The sequence below is a fragment of the Lithohypha guttulata genome, assembly GCF_036872675.1.
Source record: "Lithohypha guttulata strain CCFEE 5908 chromosome Unknown scaffold_3, whole genome shotgun sequence".
In the NCBI taxonomy this organism is placed as follows: Eukaryota; Fungi; Ascomycota; class Eurotiomycetes; order Chaetothyriales; family Trichomeriaceae; genus Lithohypha; species Lithohypha guttulata.
Genome location: NW_027042752.1, coordinates 1,538,716 through 1,558,470, shown reverse-complemented (window position 1 = coordinate 1,558,470; position 19,755 = coordinate 1,538,716). Strand labels below are relative to the sequence as shown.

The following is a 19,755-nucleotide window of genomic DNA, read 5'->3' as shown; positions in this document are numbered from 1 at the left end:
TAAGGCGCATCACAAGTATTTAATACGAAGCGGCTATTTGGAGTTGGATCGACTGAACATACGGGAACTCAGCTATAGTACATACAACACAGTAATCGATCTTTTGAGATTGGCGACACGAGCTAGCATGTCATGTACATCTAGGCCTTCTATCTTTCCCTCTAATTCTATGCTTTACTTTCAAACTCTTTAGGTTGCCCACTCACTGTGCACTATACCCACCATCAACAACAACCCCTTCCCCAGTAACCCAAGCTGCATCCTCGCTCGCCAACGCCACAGCCAGCCTCGCGACATCTTCCGCTCGTCCCCATTGACCCCACGGCGTCGTGCTTATCATCTCCGCGTTCGTCTTTTCATTACCCCAGTTTCCTGATGTCATTGCTGTTTTGAGAAAACTATCGCAAGTTGAGTCAGTATCAGTTATTGTCACACGAGCAGAGCGGGTGGAGTGGGTAACGGTGGCGAACGTACCCAGGACATAAAGCGTTGACATTGATTTTATACCTCGCATAGTCTAGAGCCAACTGCTTGGTCAAGTTGAGTACTCCGCCTTTCGATGCACAATACGCGGCAGTGCCATCCGGTAATGCTATTGTGCTGAGCATGCTGCTGACGTTGATGATGGTACCGCGACGTGCGAGAGGGTGCTCAGAGAGGTCTGTGGTGGATGAAGTGGAACCGGAGCCTGGTGGTGGTGAAGAAGAGGTAGATGCTGAAGGAAGTGGTATTGCTGTTTGATTAATCATCTGTCGCAGGGAGTACTTGTTGGTCAGGAACGTCCCACGAAGATTCACGTTTCTGAAATGTGAGAATTAGTGGTCCACTGACGCTACAGATAGTTGGGATCTCGAGGCAAAGCATTATCGAGCACACTTACAGAACACGGTCCCAATCCTCTTCTTTCAGGTCATGGACAAAAGGAGATCCTGAAGTGCTGCCGAGGCCAGCGTTATTGACTAGTCTGTATCGCGAAGCAGTGTCAGTCGTTCCGTACACGCCAAGACCAGGAGATTTCTGGCTGGCAAGTCGTACTGATGGTTGGGAGAATTTCAGCAGACCAGGCTTGCACAGACGACAAGCACGAATTCGATCCTCACAGCCATACACTTACACGTCCAGTCTACCACCGTGCCTCACAGCAGCTTCTACCATTTCCTTTACCTCTTGGGTATTGTTCACATTGGCCTTGACAAAGACCGCCTTAGCTTTGCCATACATCCGGTTGATAACTTCATGAGTCGGCACCGAGTCTTGCTCGACGCCTTCATGTCGTGGTTCGGACTGTAAATCTGCACAAACGACTAGCTTAGTGCCGTGGGATGCATATTGTAGTGCAATGGCTCGGCCAAGACCCGAAGATGATCCCGTGACAATGGCAACACGATCGTGTAGACGTGGTGGATGATGTGTTGAGAATGTTTGAGGTTGAGACAAATCCGAATTACATCTGGTTCTTGTTGAAGAAAAGCAACGTGTTGTGGTAATACATGATTGTACCTGTCCCAGCTTGAACGTCTTGCAATACCTGGGCAATTGCTGAGGTTGCTGGAGTATCGTCCGAAAGAATAAGGAAGACATAATGTAGAATTAATCAACAAAACATGGAATGAAACAGTAAATGGAAGCATGAAATAAAGTTATCAGGCACTGAAGACCTCAAGTTCAAAAATTGTCTAGTTCGATGCAGTGCGTAGTCGGGCCGCTAGTGTCTTTTGCAATCTCCATTTCGCTGCATCATCATGCCGAGGTGAGCACCCATATCTCATAATCGTTTCGAAATCGAGCAGCTTTGGTGCCTTGATCAGATATTGCGGAAGACAAGCGATGCTTAAAGAGCTGAATGCAGCCTCGACTCAAATGCTCATGGACAGAAATTGGTCAATGCGCACCTGAACTTGCCCTCTGCACATGCAACCCTTTCGGATATTCTTGCTACTCACAGGCTCATTAGTTTCCAATGGATGTGCTCCGATTCTGTTTGCAGCTTTCAGTACTCAAGCCTGTAGGCTATATTCATAAACAACCTCTGCTGACTCCAGAAAGTGGCGATGTTCAGACACTTAGGACACATTCACACACAGTGTCAACATGGTCGTCACAAACCAAGAATTCTGGCTTGTTCTCTGGCACAATTGCGTTATCATGCGCAAGGAGTGGAAGCTTCGACGACTGTTCTTTGAGTTCTGTGCAATGACTGGTGAGCCAGTTCTCGCCATAGATATCGAGATATCGTTTCCCAAAATGAGCAATATTTTCCGTCAGGTTTGGGATGTACTGGAAGGACTGACGCTGGTAGGTGCTTGCAATATCAGCCTTTGCAAGTATCGCAGGCACACCAGGATCTTTCTCAGAATATTTAGTTGTGTGGTCTTGACCTTGGAGACGATGCACCGAAACCGTGCGCTCGACGTTATGGCTATTGCCATCATCTTTTAGTGCAATACCACTATCCTTCCTCTGTGTGGTGTTTGCATCTCCATGAAGAGCTGCGTTCCAGGTGATTTTTGTTTTGTTCTTGAAAATCTTTCTCCACATCTCCATCACGAACTCAAACGTGCTGTGCCGTGGGACTAGATCCTCGGTTTGCACACTACGATGCCTGCCCATGCGTTTAGTGTAGTGGCAGACGAGACGATACTCCTTTCCTGAATCATTTGTTCCCTTAGGTCTCGCATCGGAGGACGTGGGATGTAGTGGGGATGGTGGCTCTGTGAATGGTAGGGAGGACGTGGACGGCAGGTAGGTCTTGAAGGATGTGTGCGACTCCGTGGTGGAGTCAGGTGTCATGGCACATGGAGACTCAAGTTCAGGCATTGGAATCTGAAAGGACTCATAGAGCTGTAAAGAGTAAGCTACTGGTTGTTCGAGATAGACACGAAGTCCTGCGCTGCCTTCGGGTGTGCTGCAGGGTCTGAGGCCTGGCTCATATGACACGATGGGGCAGGTTGAAAAAGGAACGTGCTGTTCCCATTGCTCAAATACTGATTGCTGAGAACATCCTGCGTCTGATTTCTGAGGACTAGTTGCCCTTGTTGATGTGTGGAAGCCGCTGCAGAAATCACTACTACCACTGCTTTCGCTTGTGCGACTGCTGCCGCCCATCTCAAGATAACGGACTGTGGTATTGTCGTTGATCGTAAAACGTGCGAGATGATTTGTAGCATCGTCCTCGATCGCTGATGTACAGCAATACGAGGAACAGCTAATGTCGCCAGGAGCAGTATCATAATGCTGAAAGAACTAGCATTGTCCCGCCTCAGCAACGAGCTTAGATGGAGGCAAGGTCCGAAAAAGGGCAACGGCAGGAATACGAAAAAAGAAAGAAAGAGGCCCCTTACCTTCATGTTATATTTCTCCTTGATATTGTGCACGATATCGTCTCGGACCAAGGTGACCATGTACAGAAAGCCATTGTTGTCAACGTAAGGTCGGTAGCCGCCTGAAATCGTCAGTGAAAAGCGCAAAAGAGAGTAGTAAGGACGTACTCAGAGCCATGTCTCTTTCGCACTCCAACAACTTTTTGTCATACTTCAGTCCTGATCCCAGGAATCAGCACAGTTAAGTCTGCTTGTCAACTTTGAGAAGACATACCACACTCGATAATCTCCTGTGCTTTCTTGACCTTGGCCTCTATGGTTGAGCTAGATGGCTTGTCACCTTCAACTTGTGACAGCTTGCTTGCTTCTTTAGCTGCAGCTCGCTCCATTCGTGCTTTGTGACGCCGTGCGTCCTTTCGTTTGTCCCAAACTTTTTTGGCATGTGCGACGTCCCATGTGTATTGTTGATTGACTTCGTCCAGCGGCTTCTTCTTGTTGAACGACAGACTATCACTCAACCACTTGAACTTGATCAAGAAGACTGTTCTTCGTCGACGAATTTCAGTGACTGAAAGCGGCCAGTTTGTTAACTGTGACTTACTTCGAGGACAATCTGTTGTTACTTACCTTGTGCGTCATCGCTATGCCATATTGCTCGTGGAAGAATGAAGTGTGTCACGTCGTCTGTTATCTCGGATGTGACTTTGCCTCCAGCGTGCTCAACCCACCTTCTGATATCGTCTTTCTTTTGAGGTGCCAGGTCTCTGTGGAAAGCAATGACAGTTTTCTTGAAGCTGCGAATGGCGCTCATTGTGAAGCGTTGCAGAAGGAGTTCGAAATAGAGTCTACTATGTGGATGTGACTGCAATCAGTAGACGACTTGCAACGTCAGTTGTGGACGAAACAGTTGCAGAACGATTATTGTTGAAGAAGAATAGAAACGATCACGCAACTCGATGGTCTTGCTAATGGATGTCTTTAAGAAGGCTGAACGAAGGTAGTTATACCTTAATTCTGTCGAGGCAAGTTCGTGAATGAACTTGAGGTGAGAAAAGTCAGAAGAGCCTCGACAGGCCGGCGTCACCCTGGTGTACTACGGTTGCAGGCACACGTGCAAAGTACGGCATTTTGCACGACAAAGACTCCTCGAATGTGGTTAGTCAAATCAAGCAGCTCGAGCCTGTTCTGAGCAATGTAGCTGCTTGACTCTGACTCAATTCCGTGGATTTGATGGTTCCTCGACATCGTCCAGAAGCTTGTCGTTGACGCAGAAGTGATGATTCGAGCTCAATTCTTAGCTGCTTTCACAAAAGCAGCGATTTTCGACAGATCCTGCTTGCCATCAGTTTCTACACCACTGCTCGTGTCGACAGCGATGATGTTGCAACGGTAAGGGCCCAGTTTCTGAAGAACATTTTCGACATTCCCTGCGCTGAGCCCCCCAGCGAGCATTGCCTTAACGCTTGGATCCTTCTCGAACAGCAATCGAAGAGAGACGCTATCAAGCTGTTGCCCCGAACCACCAGCACCAGCGTCAAGTAGTGAGATAGCCTGATAACCCCTCGCACTGAAGCCAGCTTCGCCTGGTGAGAATCTTCGAATGACGGGAACTGGTATACTCCTCGTCCATTCTAATGGTTCGGTACCATGCAATTGAACCATATCAAGGTCGAACCTGTGTACCTCTTCGATAATTGTTTCAAGGCTTTGGTTTAAGTACACGCCTACAAGCTTGACTCGATTTGACTGTGCATTTGATCTTGATCTGTACTCAAAGTAGTCTTCAGCGCCAACATGAGCAGCCGGCACTTCTTGCTTCTGTACCTTCGGTGTGGTCTTCACGACTTCAGCAATTTCGTGGACGATATGGTCTTGAACGAATCTTGATCTCGTAGGCACTCTGATAATGCCAATGTAATCAGCACCCGCGTCTATCGCGGCTTTGGCCGCTTCTGGGGATCTCGTTCCGCAGATTTTCACAGATAATGGCTGCTTAGTAGTTGTCTTCGGCACTTTCGGCTCCCCAAGCAAATGGGAAATGAAGGCGATAGTATCAGTTGGGCGCATGAGAGCCTCGCCAACCAGCACACCTTCGACGCCCTCCTTCCTATAGGCCTCGACATCTTGAGGCCCAGAGATGCCACTCAGTGCACAAACAATGGTCTCCTTTGGCACGATATCCAGCAACCTGCTTGTGGTACCAAGATCGACCTCGAAGTTGGTCAGATCACGGTTGTTTACGCCAATAGCCTTGGAGCCTAGCTCGACAGCGATTTTCATCTCTTCTGCTGTGTTGACCTCTACCAGTGGCTCCATACCTAGACTCTGAGAGTATTTGTACAATCTTGTTAAGGTTGGTACATCCAGCATCTTGACAATGAGCAGGACCGTATCTGCACCAGCCAGTCGAGCCTCGAGGATCTGGTATTCTTCAAAAATGAATTCCTTGCGCAGCACGGCGGGTCGATTTGGCATGCTTTCCAATGCTTGCCGGACATATCTCATGTCATCGAGACTGCCTTTAAACCAGTCAGGTTCAGTGAGTACAGAAATCACTGAAGCACCTGCCTGAGCATACTTGCGGGCCTGTGCTGGTGCACATGCATCTATCTGAATAATACCCTTAGAAGGAGAAGCTCGCTTGATTTCAGCGAGCAATGATATAGGATACTCAGATTGGCGTAGTCGATCGGTAAAGGAAATCTGTGGTGGAGCAAGACCCAGGTCATATGCGGCCTGTAAATCCTCTGGCCTCTGCGATGGGATAGCCTTCTGTGCAGCAACAACATCTCTTCTCCTAGCATAGATCTGCTCCAATATGTTTGTCTTCTTCTTCTTCGATGTGCCATTGGTCACGCCATTTGGACGATGAGAATTCATTTCGTGTTTCCAGGTCCCACCAGTCATACGCAAGAAATTTCGTAGCATGGTCCGGCCATTCTCTGTCAAGATGCTCTCAGGATGAAATTGTACGCCCTCCATCACGTATTCTTTGTGACGAACGCCCATAATGACGCCCTTTCCGCCATCGGGACCAGCAGCAATCCAGCTTGAAACCTCTAGACATTCTGGCAAAGTGGGATGTGTACCAGCAAGCGAGTGATAACGTGTAACCTCAACGTCTTGAGGAACATCAGCATATACACCCCCACCATCATGCCGTAAAGGAGAAGTCTTGCCATGCAAGATCTCACCAGTGACGTCGACCTTGCCGCCAAATGCCGATATTATACATTGCTGGCCCATGCATACGCCAAAGATAGGAATCTTCCCAGCGAAGTATTTAATAGCATCCTTGCTCACTCCCGAGTCTGTGTCTGGGTGACCTGGTCCTGGAGATACCACCAGCTGTGTTGGTTTCTTTCCTATCAGGTCCTCTAGGGAGATCTTATCATTCCTGTATACCGTAACAGTGGCTCCTTCCAATATGAGATATTGGTACACATTCCACGTGAAGGAGTCATAATTGTCGATGAGGACGAGATTCGCAGCAGTATCAAGTTTTGAGGCAGGAGGGGTGTCGACGCGGGAGTGGTCGACTAGATCCAGAGCAGGCATGACGAGCGTTCGTATATAGTGACACCTGCGTATTCTTGGTGAGAATGAGCATGCATTGACCGGCATCTGGGTACCGCGTACCTTCCGCTTGCTCCGCTGAAATTTGTTGCAGCCTGAGGCACTAACTACGTTCGACGCGTCTCTGCGAAAGTCGCGCCTGCACCATGGCCATTGCAGCGGGCAGCTAGACATCTGGTACCTGGTAGAGGTTACTTACAGCTCCTGTCACTCAATCTGGATCCCCATCAGTCTAGTGATGGCGCCGAACGGCAGCCTGGATCTGCCGGATCTGTCCAGACTGTTTGCAGGAGAGGAGCATATATTGTGAGTTGAACTACAAGAAATTTGGCTGTTGAAGAAGCGCTAATCGTGGCTAGGTCATGGTATAATGTGCCGATACATACTTGGACGGATAGGAGTCCGAACGAGCAGGACACGACACTATGGAGAGACGTACTGAGTAACGAGCATGTCCAGGTACAGATCCGCCAGGATTACCCTTCATTTCAGACCAAGACACCTGTTGGCGCAAAGCGTTTGGACACTGCTACAGCAGCTATCAATGTCGCTCCTTCTTCAGACAAACACTACGATATTCCTCAGATCAAGGCAGATGCATCATGGATCTCTCAAGAGTTGGCAGTTAACGAGGTACAAGCTCTGAGAGTTGTTCTTCTTGAGTGGCAGAATCGGCCTCGATTGCACTTACGCGCTGGATATTCGAGTGCCGAAATTGCTAGTCTGAAGGACGTCTATGGATCACAATTGGGTTTCGATGCTCGCTTCGAAACGTCAATCCTTGCACCTAGAGATGAGGAGGACTTCGCGACTGATTCGGCTCGGCGCCGGAGGCAGGTCTTCGTTCACTTTCAGGAATGTATAGGTCTGAGTCGAAGCTGGCTGGCCTTGCGGAATCAAGAAATCGCAAACCAGCTGCGTTTCGACGAGTCTCAAGTACCAAGAATTACTGAATCCAGTATCCAACACTCTATGAACACCTTAGTAAAGCAGATTCAGCAAGCCGCTGAAGGTCCCAAATGGTCTGTACTTGACGATGACACAAACTCGATCTGGTCCGTAGGTCAGCTCTTTCATGCTCAATATCTAATGCAGGTTGTCATCTGGGGCCTTCGACACCTCTCTTCCTGCCCGGCTGAGTCTGTCCAGCAGTGGTTCAGGACTCTGGCAGACTACGAATTTCTTCGCAGGATGGAACCTGGTCCACTGCTGTCGCCAGCCGAACTCCAAGAATTACACTCCCTCGTCTCCCTGACTACGTTGGCATTAATAGATCCGACTAACAGCGCGGCCCAGCTTGACTTAGGCACTCAACAGCACTGGATGCGGAGTTTTGATGTTGTCTTTGAGGTTCACCAAATCCTACTGAACGCTCTCGATCAGGGTTGTCTACAAGCCATGCCTGCTGCTTTTGCTTGGGCTCTGCTATTGCAACGAGTGCAAAATCGTGCCGAAGAGGCGAAAAATAGACGAGACAGTCCGCTCCTTACTAGGTCTGCCGAAAGTAGGAGTTTTGATGCTGCCACTGGTAGACGGACTTCAATGGCAAGCTCCGTTGAGGAGAGCCTATACGAGCAGATCAGAGACGCTGTGAGAGCTGCTACGCCTGACCTCGATCCGGCTGCGTTTTTGCTTCAAAATACTATATACAATCCTGGAGTCGCACACGCACTGCTGTCCATGGCCCAAGCTTTGCCATTGACCCTGTTGCCAATGGTGCAGCAGGCCAAACTCATGTTCTTGCAGGAACTAATTGTCATAGCAGTCACGGAATTGCCAGATGAAGAAGCATATAGCGAGAACATCCTCGAGCTGCAGTTTACCGTTCTTGAGCCGCCTCAGTCGATACACTCGCATGATTTTGAGTATATTGATACGTGTGGTCTGTTTCTACAATCGGAAATCCTAGACGCCAGGCTTTTCGAACTGGCGGCAGCTCGATTTCCCTACGAAGCCTTGCCATTTCTGCAATTGTGCCGACAGCTAGCACGTGCTGAAGTCTTCCACGAAGGCAACCAATATATAACCTGTCGCCTAAGGTCGTTGCACTCCTTCACCACCGTCGCTAGTGGGCCCTTCAGTAACTACCATACTATTCGCGAGGATGAGAACTCCAATCTGGTTGCCTTGAATGAGAGCACTTATGCTTTTCCTGGAGAAACTTCGTCTCTCATTACTCAGGATGCCGATACCCAGGGAAGAATGATTATCGAAGCAGACACTGAAGGGATCGTCGTATCGGGCGACGAATCGAGAGTCGTCAAGTGGATACATGAATACTCAGGACTTTCAGTGATTGGGGAGTGGCTCGAGCTTCATTGCAATGGCCTACTACACCAAGTCCTGGCAACTCGTGAAGACCCCACACGTGTAGCAGCAGAAATGATTCTTTTGCTTGCGAACCTTTTGAGCACAACTTGGTCAGGAAACAAAGACCAAGCTCATCGGGATACTGCAGTCGATGTCATCATTAACGAAGCGAGTGCTCACGTTACTCTTCGGAGGAATGTTGTGGACCTAATCCTCGATATCCTCGAGCAAGAGCTACAAGGTTACAGACGACGACCTTCAGGCAAAAACGATGCGTGTGTGCTCGCAGCAGCATTGACTTTCGCACGTGCATTTCTGCTGGTCAAGCCCGCAAAGTTTTGGCCTGCTTTTGCGAAGACGAGCGTGGTCAATGCTCATCGTGGAAGCAGTTTACTCTATCTGGTCATGTCCGGTATCGAGTCAGCGTCACGCGATGCCTCCATTACACTTGTTGCGTCCCGCCTCTACCGAGACATAGTCACTGCTGCAATGCAGAAAGTCCCAGATTCTAGTGTCGCACATCAATGGCGTGGGAGACCTGAATCCAAGACTCTAAACAACACAGAGAAGACATTCGAAATGGTCTTGTCAAGCATGACACAGAATATGCTCGAGGTTTTCGAGTCCATGTCGCAATGGAAACATCTCCATCAGTTACGATATTCCCAAATTGTTGTCAACTTATCACATAGCTTCGACAATTTGATAAAATTCAGATATGGTATTGGGACTACTTCGTCGGCTCTCACGACTTGTTTCGACTCTGCCGCCAGTTTGATATTGACTCGTCTCCGTCCAGAAGCTGCTGGGGATGCGAAATCAGGTCCAGTCCTATTGCATTTGATGGACATACTTGACATGCATGAATCATTAGGCACAGACTCGATCGGTAGTGTTCACCAGGATATGCTTCTGCTATTATCACAAACACTGATGAATGTGGCACGGACTCGACAACTCCCGACATCTGGGCTAGAACTGTGCTTGTTTGATCTTGCGCCTGTTTTTGTCCGCGTCCTCGATGCATTGACCAGCGATCAGATCTCAACACAAATCCTTGGGTCGCTGCTTGTCGCGGTACCGCACGTGAAGCCGGTATCACTATTAGGTCACCTCGGGTCAGAGTCATCCATCGACTCCGTCAACATTCTCCTCACAGGGCTGTCTTCCTCAAGACAATGCAATCGTGCAGCATTCTGGAGATTGTTCGACATGCTCATCAGCAGGAATCAGCAATGGCTGGCGGTGGTACTTCTGACTGGTTCGAAGCCCGACAAGGACCGGAAAATACCATCCAAAGACGTGAGTGTCTATCGTGGTAGGCTGATCATCGAGAGGGCTTTGGACGTCCTGATCGGGATTGACCTCAGTCCCAACGCGATGAACGATCACAACTTGATCATGGCAGTTCTGAAGTTCATGATCACTGCACAGCAAAACTGGTCGTGGGCATTGTCTTCGCTCCGCACCCGTCAAGAAGTGTTCGCCCATCTTGTTCGATATGTCTCGCAAACTCCCGATCGAAAGCACACAAAGGCAGATGCCCTTCGATGGCAGATCATAGCACTAGTCACAGATCTATCGTCAGTACATTTGCAGTATGCCAAGTCAGTACGAGATCTCGGCTTAATGAAGGTCTTCATTCCTCTTGTCAACTGGCTCACGACAAACGGCATCGAAGTCTCAAGCTATAATGCTTCACTTCATACCAATCTACGCAGAAACTTCCAAACAAAGTTCCATTTCGATCTAGAAGATCTCAAGAGCAACCGATTACACCTCTCAGAAGACGATGAATATTTTGATCTCAGTGCTGCCGATCTCATTTTGGCAGGCAATTCAGCGTGGAAACCGCAAGGGAGCAGATCCAGAAGTGCAGATCAATCTTACCGAGCCGAGTTAGAGAGAGCTAATGACAACTTACGCACAGTGGAAGCCGAACTTGTCGTGCTTCATAGCTTTCAAAGATTCTGTATCGAGCATGCTGCGTTCTTTGTGCAAGACGCGAACATCCAAAAGACCATGGCTCATGTCATTCAACGCTGTCTGATGGCGAATACCACTAAATACCCAGCAGAACAGCTCTTCGACAGCCTTGTCCAGACACGATGCGAAATGGCTCTGGCCCTCATTCAACAACTAGTGGGGAAGAAGGTACACGGATCAGACTACCGAGAGCTCCTGAAACCAGCATGGGAGAGCGCAGTCTACACGGCCACGAATTATGAACAAGCTCTTGCAAACGACGATCTACAATGCTGGCGGACTAGCCTCTCGATTGTGCTGTTGACCTTACAGTTTCACATCGGCACAGGTTGGAAACCTCTCGCGAGCCAATCTCACACAAGCGCGGACTTACTCAAGCACGTCAACAGCGTTATGCCACAGATCGTTGAGCTAGTCACCGTGGTCGTTGGGAAAGGTTTGGCAACCATTGTGTCGACATTGCAGGAACAGAAGCAAGCAGAAATGCAACAACAGCAGATAGTCAAGACTGATATCGGGATCAAGGATCTCGCACTCGTTCTCAACATCTTCGAAACTGTTCTGCGTTTGTCGCGCCTGCCGGACGTTGTGTCGCAACTCACAGAACGATTAATTGCGACCGGTACGACACAATCCGCCTTGAAGTTGTACATGTGGTCACATCTGCTCGCTGGCTCAGAGACAGACAACGATCCAGTTCATGCACTCTACGCAGTGCGTCTGCTCGCGTCGCTAAGTGCTTTGCCTATGGTAGCGGAGGAGATGGCAATCGAAGGCATACTTAGCAGTATTTTGACGGCTCGCGTGACGCAGGTATTGCAACAAGTGCCCGGAGCTGCCGGTAGCCTTGACCAGAGACAACACTGTCGCATACTATACACCATCTGGGCTGAAGGCATATTACCGTTAGCGCTCAACCTGTTGCATGCAGTTGGAGGACCAATAGCGGCTGAGATTGCCACATTCTTGAACACTTTCCCAGAACAACTCAAGCGGGCGAGCACAAGCCTGCGACCACGAGCAGGTGACTTCATCACTCTGTCCAACACTAAGGAGGTAATGACATTGGCATTGTTGTCCTTTATTCTGGAGGACTATCGCAATGCAGGCGCATCCGCCGCAGTCGATCCCTCCACAATTTTGCCTATTACAGAATTCGACAAACACAAGAAAGCATTACTGAGCGATGTCCGGGAACATGTCGAGCTGGACAAGAATGTATTGAAGAGTAAAATTGTGCCAACGAATGAGAAGGAGCTGGCGTGGCACGTGGATGGCACCCTCACTGAAAAGATTCAGGTCGAGTTACAGGCGGCCATGATGTGTCTGAAGGATATCGATAATGATGAGACAGACACTGCAACAACAGAAGAGCCGGACAACGTTTCTGGAGCCTTTGGCAGGTTATAAGAGTGTCGAATTGCAAAAATGTAGCGTACATGGCGACTGGAGGTATACCACTTTAGCATGATGTGCATGCGTGTGCTCGGCGTCTGGGACACAGGACGACTGCATTAGATGGTCGCACAATGAATGAGAATAGCCACGAGTTTGTTGTGGTACACTGGAGATACCCATTTCAGAGGCACTGGTAGAACTTGAGACAATCTGAACATTTTTGTTGTATGAAATTGTGTACAACGCATCGTACATTTCTGCATCGGATCATGGGTATCATTGCCGTCTCGATGCATTTGATGCCAAACCAATCCAACCCGTATGCGCCGTCGCTATGCCTTTCGAAGAACAAAACATCATCAGAGATAATCCTTCTTCCTCCCAGTCCTCGTAAACTGCGTAAGCGCCCACTCAACCTCACCACCACTATCCTTCTCCAGCGTCCCGCCCTTGATCTCAAAACACCTCATCGTCATCCTCGGCCCAACCTCCGCGAGTTCCACGTCCCTATACCCCGTCTGCACAAAGACATGATGCCTTACTTCAATGCTATCCTCGATATTTCTGAATGTAACGACCCGGTTCCCGACCTTATGCGGGCCGTCTCGTGGCGGGAAGAGGTGTTTTAGGATCTGTACTACACGCTTTCCTAGCTTTGTCGTGAAGCCTTCGAAGACGAGATGGGGATAGGATTCTGAGACGGTTCCGCGCGAGGCGTTGGGGATATCGGCGCGCAGGACGACGTTGTGGAGGCTGAATTTTGCGGTTGGGCCGTGTGGGAGGTGGCTTATTGTCATGGCGGTGGGTGTTCCCCTGTGTTCATGTAATAAGATAATATCCGTCAGAGCGGCGGCTTTCGCACTGCTGAGGAGATTGGGCAGAATTGTGTTTCCTCTGTTTAGGCGTATTGCTGTGGGGAGGACGAGACGGATTTCTTTTGAGAAGGCGGCGAGTCGTGTGCTGGGCGAGCGGGAGGTGGTTACGAGGGGTCGTGGGTCTGCGAGGCCGGAGAGCATGCTGTATTCGTCGTCGAGGCTGGCTTGGGCTTCGGCTGTCTCGGCATCGAGGGATTCGTCGTATTTATAGTCTTTGCGGAGGGATTTGTCGTTTGCGATAGTGGGATCGAGTGGTTTGCCTGTGGCTAGGGACTTTTTCATAAGGTTGCGCTTTTCGGCGATGCTGGCGTCGCGAAGTTGGATGGCACGGCGGTAGAGGTAGTCGCGCCGTTCGCGGGCTTGTCGGCGGATCATCTTGGCTGTGAGAAGGGGGGCAGTTCGTGGTGAGGGAGGTATCGATCTCTTGTGTTCGAAATGTATGTGAAGCAGACGATCGAAAAAATATTTGTGCCTGAGGCAGAAAGGTCTATGTGGAGGACGTGCCAGATCGCGGGCCGTTCCTGGTTGCGTGGAGCTCTTGAGACACTACTGCGGAATCGTCCTCGGCTTTACCAAGTTGAAGAGTACTGCGAGGACTCTGTAGTCCTAACTTGATCAGCATCTTGCTGTGATACAGCCTCGAGATCTTTGTGAGGAAACTTGACGATGCAACGTTTGTGATTCAAGCAAGTGGATGGGAGCAATTTCGTAAGAGACAATGGGCGGAACACATTATGCAAGGAGCACAGGCCAACACAGAGGGAGGTACAAGTACTGAAACGGATACTAGCATTACTCACCAGTGACATCCGATTGCGCTCGCCAGTCGATAGAGGTAGGCAAACACGTTCAAGGTCTCTTTAGTCCCACATTCGCTCAACCACACAATGTGAACCATGTCGCACTTTTACACTGTCACGACGCTGCCCAAGCGGTATATCTCTTTACTCTGTCTTGCTGCGTTCGCTCTCTTCCTGTTCTACTCAGGCCACGCCTATTTCTCGGTTCCCTTGCGACCCCTCGCGCCTTCGCAGCCCTACGAACGACCTCAACAAGCTCACGACGGTCGCTTCCACTGGGCAGCCAGGATTCAACATTTCCCTCTCAGACATCTTACACCATTGCCATCTGGCTCGCCGAAGAAATTACCTAATGTGCAACACAAGTTTGGAGCAGAATCAGCTGCGGCACGAGCGCAAAGGCTAGAGCGGCGAAGCCAAGTCAAGGATGCTTTCCAAAGATGCTGGAGATCATACGAGGAGAAAGCCTGGCTGTACGACGAGCTGTCACCCATCACGGGCGGTGGTCGAAACACTTTCGGTGGCTGGGCAGCTAGCTTGGTGGACGCTCTCGATACTTTGTGGATAATGGATATGAAAGACGATTTCAACGAAGCAGTTGCCGCAACCAGAGAGATCGACTTCAGCATCTCTACTGATCAAACGATCAATATTTTCGAGACTACTATCCGCTACCTGGGTGGCTTCCTGAGCGCATACGACCTGAGTGGTGATACTCGCCTCCTCGATCGAGCAATTGACGTGGGTGACATGCTACTAGTGGCATTTGATACACCTAACCACTTCCCAATCACAAGGTGGGATTGGGAAGCCGCCTCTCGAGGCCAGCGGCAAGAGACACCAGATAGTCAACTCGTCTCCGAACTCGGTTCTCTTACACTAGAGTTCACCAGATTGAGCCAGCTTACTGGTGATCAGAGGTTCTATGATGCTATTCACAGGATCACCACCTTGTTCGACAGTCAACAGTTGAAGACGAAATTACCTGGCCTCTGGCCAGTCGTTGTAAACCCCAAGGACCTGGACCTCACCAGCGATACAGGTTTTACTTTTGGTGGCATGAGTGATAGCCTGTACGAATACTTTCCTAAAGAATATGCTCTGCTTGGTGGTCTGCAGCCTGTCTATCAGAAGCTCTACGAACAATCGATGTCCTCAGCAACTGAAGCTCTCTTTTTCCGACCCATGACACCCAACGAGGACGACATTCTGATTGGTGGTGATGCTAGAGCCAGTGACGATGGCAAATCGTATACGTCCGAATCTAGAGGTCAACATCTTGGTTGCTTTGCTGGTGGCATGCTTGGTCTTGGTGGCCGATTATTCCAGAACGAGCATCACGTCACACTTGCACGCAAGTTGACTGACGGCTGTATCTGGGCATATCGAGCCATGGACCAAGGAATAATGCCAGAGATTGCACATTTCGTGGCATGTGAATCCAAGACTCATTGCCCATGGGACGAATCGAAGTGGCTGGCAGAAGTTTCGGCGAGGCTGGATGACTCTGGGAAGAGCGTCAATATCAACGAAGTGATCAAATCCAAGAACCTACCCAAAGGCTATACTAGTATCGACGACCGCCGCTACATCCTCCGGCCCGAAGCAGTCGAAAGCGTCTTCATACTGTACCGGATCACTGGCGACGAGAAGTATCGCGATGCGGCATGGGATATGTTCACGACGATCAACGACTTGACCAAGACAGAATTTGCTAATGCGGCAATAACTGACATAACAGTACATAAACTGCAATTACCGCCGAAAGAAGACAGGATGGAGAGCTTCTTCTTCGCGGAGACATTGAAGTATTTCTATCTGATATTCAGTGAGCCGGAGCTTGTGAGTCTTGATGAGTTTGTGCTCAATACTGAGGCACATCCGCTTCGGCGTCCTGTATAGATGTCCAGGGAAGAGCTCGATTTACTATTAGCTTGGTAGATTGTGATAGTTCCAAATATTCGAATTCACAACCTAATACCACTTAGTGCGTAATCTCACCTCAGGTATTCAAGTTCCTCACACGAGTAATCCAGAAGTGAAGTCCGAGTTCAAGCTCAAATTGCTATTGCGAACAACCACAGGCATTTATAGAAGTGTTACCAATCAAGTGGCCGCAGATTCAGCACCATGGTCGGACGTGTACAGCACAAAGCTGCTCCTGCCACTCAGGCACAACACTTGCCGGAAAATAGCCGGGTAGTAGTCTCCGCACCTAACCATTGCCTGTCTGAATTTCGAGCGTACCGTTCTCTAATCCTCAATTCGCACCAATTCCTCCAAGTTGAGGCATATTGAGAGTGTCGACATCTTTTGTTCCTTTGTGTGCTTTAATTTGGGGCGTCTACTGGTGCGCGTAGCCAGTTTTTCGTGTCAAGATCCGGGTGTGGCTTGGACGCCTAGGCCTGTGTCGAAGCGGGAAATAGTGGAAGAGTTGTGATTGAATCTCGACCATTGAGCCTGTAATCTTGACTTGACTTAACACTTCAGTACCCTAACGAGAGAGACGAGCAAGATGGAGGCCTTTAACACCATGGGCAACCATATGGTTTCAAATTCAGCCTCTGCGATCAATGCTACAGACGATGCCTCTACCCTTGATGCAGATGAGAGTGTTCTTAGTCTGGCCAAAGGTCCTCGCAGAAGACATCACGACGACGAATCAGCTGATGGCGAGGAGGACGACCTAGAGAGCCTGACCAGCGCAGCGCAAGCCCAAAAGAAAGAGGAGAAACAGGAAGAGGAAGAGGAAAAGGAATTGCCTCCACATGCTTGCGCGTAGGTAAACTGATCGCAAGGAACGCACGTGGCTAACATTACTCTAGATATTGCGGCATACACAATCCCGCGAGTGTAGTGAGGTGTCTATCCTGCAGCAAATGGTTCTGCAGCGCCAGAGGCAACACCTCTTCTTCCCATATTGTCAACCACCTCGTTCGAGCACGACACAAGGAAGTTCAGCTTCATCCTAGCAGTTCCTTGGGAGATACTGTACTCGAGTGCTACAACTGTGGTACCAAGAACGTGTTCCTTCTCGGCTTCATACCCGCCAAATCAGACACTGTTGTAGTTCTGCTGTGCCGTCAGCCTTGCGCCGCCATGCCTTCCTCCAAAGATATGAACTGGGACACTTCAAGGTGGCAGCCACTTATCGAAGATCGATCTTTCCTCTCATGGCTTGTGGCTCAGCCAACTGACCAGGAACAACTACGTGGACGACATCTATCCCCGCAGATGATTGCTAAACTAGAAGAGTTGTGGAAAGAAAACGCAGCTGCGACTGTGACGGACCTGGAGAAAGCTGCTAACATCGACGACGAGCCTGCTCCTGTCCTGCTGCGGTATGATGATGCATACCAATACCAGAACGTGTTCGGCCCTCTGGTCAAGATTGAGGCGGATTACGACAAGAAGTTGAAAGAGTCGCAGTCACAAGATGGCCTGATCGTAAGGTGGGATCTTGGTCTGAACAACAAGCACTTGGCTAGTTTTGTCCTGCCCAAGCTGGAATTGGGCGATGTCAAGCTAGCCGTTGGTGACGAGATGCGCATAAAGTACACTGGCGAGCTAAGATCAAACTGGGAGGGCGTTGGCTATGTCATCAAAATTCCTAACAATCAATCTGACGAAGTCACGATAGAACTGCGCGCCAAGGGTGATCATAAGTCTGTACCAACCGAATGCACCCACAACTTCACTGCAGACTATGTATGGAAAGCCACCTCATTCGATCGAATGCAACTTGCCATGAAGACCTTCGCGATAGACGAGATGTCTGTCTCTGGCTACATTTTCCACCGACTGCTTGGACACGAAGTGGCTGCGGCACCTATGAAGACTCAATTACCTAAGAAGTTCAGTGTTCTAGGTCTGCCGGAGCTTAACGGTTCACAAATCAATGCCGTCAAATCAGTCTTGCAAAAGCCATTGAGCCTGATTCAGGGTCCTCCTGGTACTGGCAAAACTGTCACTTCTGCTACCATTATCTACCACTTGTCGAAGATCAATGGTGGCCAGGTTCTAGTTTGTGCTCCCTCCAACGTGGCAGTCGACCAGTTATGCGAGCGCATTCACAAAACAGGTCTAAAGACTGTGAGGGTGACTGCCAAATCCAGAGAAGACGTTGAGTCACCAGTCGGCTTCTTGTCACTGCACGAGCAGGTCAGAATGAACGACAGCAACGTCGAGCTTGCCAAGCTCTACCAATTGAAGGCCGAACTTGGTGAACTATCCAGCCAGGATGAAAAGAAGTTCAAAGCTCTCACTCGAGCTGCGGAAAGAGAGATCTTGACGAACGCGGATGTCATCTGCTGCACTTGCGTAGGTGCTGGTGATCCTCGACTTGCCAAGTTTAAGTTCAGAACTGTACTTATCGACGAATCGACACAATCAGCAGAACCCGAGTGTATGATCCCACTCGTGCTAGGTTGCAAGCAGGTTGTACTTGTTGGAGATCATCAACAACTTGGCCCCGTCATCATGAACAAGAAAGCGGCAAAGGCTGGACTGAACCAGTCGCTGTTTGAACGACTTGTCATTCTAGGATGTGCACCCATCCGACTGAATGTGCAGTATCGAATGCACCCCTGCCTCTCAGAATTTCCTTCCAACATGTTCTATGAAGGATCCCTACAAAATGGTGTCACTATGCAACAGCGACTCCGAAAGGACGTTGACTTCCCATGGCCAGTCCAAGACAACCCAATGATGTTCTGGGCCAATCTCGGCAACGAAGAGATCTCAGCCTCTGGCACATCTTACCTCAATCGAACAGAGGCTGCGAATGTCGAAAAGCTAGTGACACGATTCTTCAAGGCAGGTGTTAAGCCCGAAGATATTGGTATCATCACTCCTTACGAGGGTCAAAGAAGCTATGTGGTTAGCTCGATGCAAGCATCTGGTACATACAAAAAGGAACAATACAAGGAAATTGAAGTCGCTTCGGTCGACGCTTTCCAGGGTAGAGAGAAGGATTACATTATCTTGACTTGTGTCCGTTCCAACGATCACCAAGGTATCGGTTTCTTGTCGGACCCACGACGTCTCAATGTCGCGTTGACTCGTGCCAAGTACGGTCTGGTTATTGTCGGAAATCCAAAAGTCCTCTCCAAGCATCCTCTATGGCATTACTTGCTCTTGCACTTCAAGGAGCGCAACTGTCTCGTTGAAGGACCACTTTCGAACCTCCAAATCTCTCTGCACCAATTCAGCCGACCCAAGCAAACTTACAGAGGGCCTCAACGATACCAGATGGCTTACCAGCACGCCTCTCACATGGCTAGTGGTATGATGAATGGCAATGCTAGAAATGGTCACCGCAACCAGAATGCTCCTCATGAAGGCTCGATCGTCGGTTACATCCCAGATGACGTCTCGTCTATTCACTCTTCAGCGATGGGTGGTGTTGGCGTTCCAACTGGATACCCACCTATGTTTCAAGGCTTCACTCCCGACAATTGGCCTGGTCTAAACAATCCAGCAGGTGGTAGA

The 19,755-nt window shown here is 49.4% G+C and overlaps 6 protein-coding genes across 6 annotated transcripts; 2 read left to right on the top strand and 4 right to left on the bottom strand.

Annotated features, from left to right (window-relative positions):
- Positions 1 to 202: 202 nt before the first annotated feature.
- LTR64_004349 (uncharacterized protein) lies at positions 203 to 1,221 on the bottom strand (the record flags this gene model as incomplete). The annotated part of the gene is made up of 4 exons (XM_064898696.1): positions 203 to 398; positions 475 to 801; positions 881 to 964; positions 1,115 to 1,221. 4 exons carry the CDS (start codon positions 1,219 to 1,221, stop codon positions 203 to 205), a joined length of 714 nt encoding a protein of 237 aa, XP_064754653.1.
- Positions 1,222 to 2,055: 834 nt separating this feature from the next.
- Positions 2,056 to 4,131, bottom strand: LTR64_004348 (uncharacterized protein; the record flags this gene model as incomplete). The annotated part of the gene is made up of 5 exons (XM_064898695.1): positions 2,056 to 2,841; positions 3,342 to 3,442; positions 3,489 to 3,539; positions 3,595 to 3,888; positions 3,948 to 4,131. 5 exons carry the CDS (start codon positions 4,129 to 4,131, stop codon positions 2,056 to 2,058), a joined length of 1,416 nt encoding a protein of 471 aa, XP_064754652.1.
- Positions 4,132 to 4,607: 476 nt separating this feature from the next.
- Positions 4,608 to 6,878, bottom strand: TRP3 (anthranilate synthase / indole-3-glycerol phosphate synthase; the record flags this gene model as incomplete). The annotated part of the gene is made up of 1 exon (XM_064898694.1): positions 4,608 to 6,878. The coding sequence occupies one exon, from the start codon at positions 6,876 to 6,878 to the stop codon at positions 4,608 to 4,610; it is 2,271 nt and encodes a 756-aa protein (XP_064754651.1).
- Positions 6,879 to 7,134: 256 nt separating this feature from the next.
- LTR64_004346 (uncharacterized protein) lies at positions 7,135 to 12,602 on the top strand (the record flags this gene model as incomplete). Its single annotated transcript, XM_064898693.1, has 2 exons — positions 7,135 to 7,202; positions 7,256 to 12,602. 2 exons carry the CDS (start codon positions 7,135 to 7,137, stop codon positions 12,600 to 12,602), a joined length of 5,415 nt encoding a protein of 1,804 aa, XP_064754650.1.
- A 347-nt stretch (positions 12,603 to 12,949) lies between these two features.
- On the bottom strand, positions 12,950 to 13,840 carry IMP4 (snoRNA-binding rRNA-processing protein imp4; the record flags this gene model as incomplete). The annotated part of the gene is made up of 1 exon (XM_064898692.1): positions 12,950 to 13,840. One exon carries the CDS (start codon positions 13,838 to 13,840, stop codon positions 12,950 to 12,952), a length of 891 nt encoding a protein of 296 aa, XP_064754649.1.
- A 521-nt stretch (positions 13,841 to 14,361) lies between these two features.
- On the top strand, positions 14,362 to 16,167 carry LTR64_004344 (uncharacterized protein; the record flags this gene model as incomplete). The annotated part of the gene is made up of 1 exon (XM_064898691.1): positions 14,362 to 16,167. The coding sequence occupies one exon, from the start codon at positions 14,362 to 14,364 to the stop codon at positions 16,165 to 16,167; it is 1,806 nt and encodes a 601-aa protein (XP_064754648.1).
- Between the last annotated feature and the right edge of the window lie 3,588 nt (positions 16,168 to 19,755).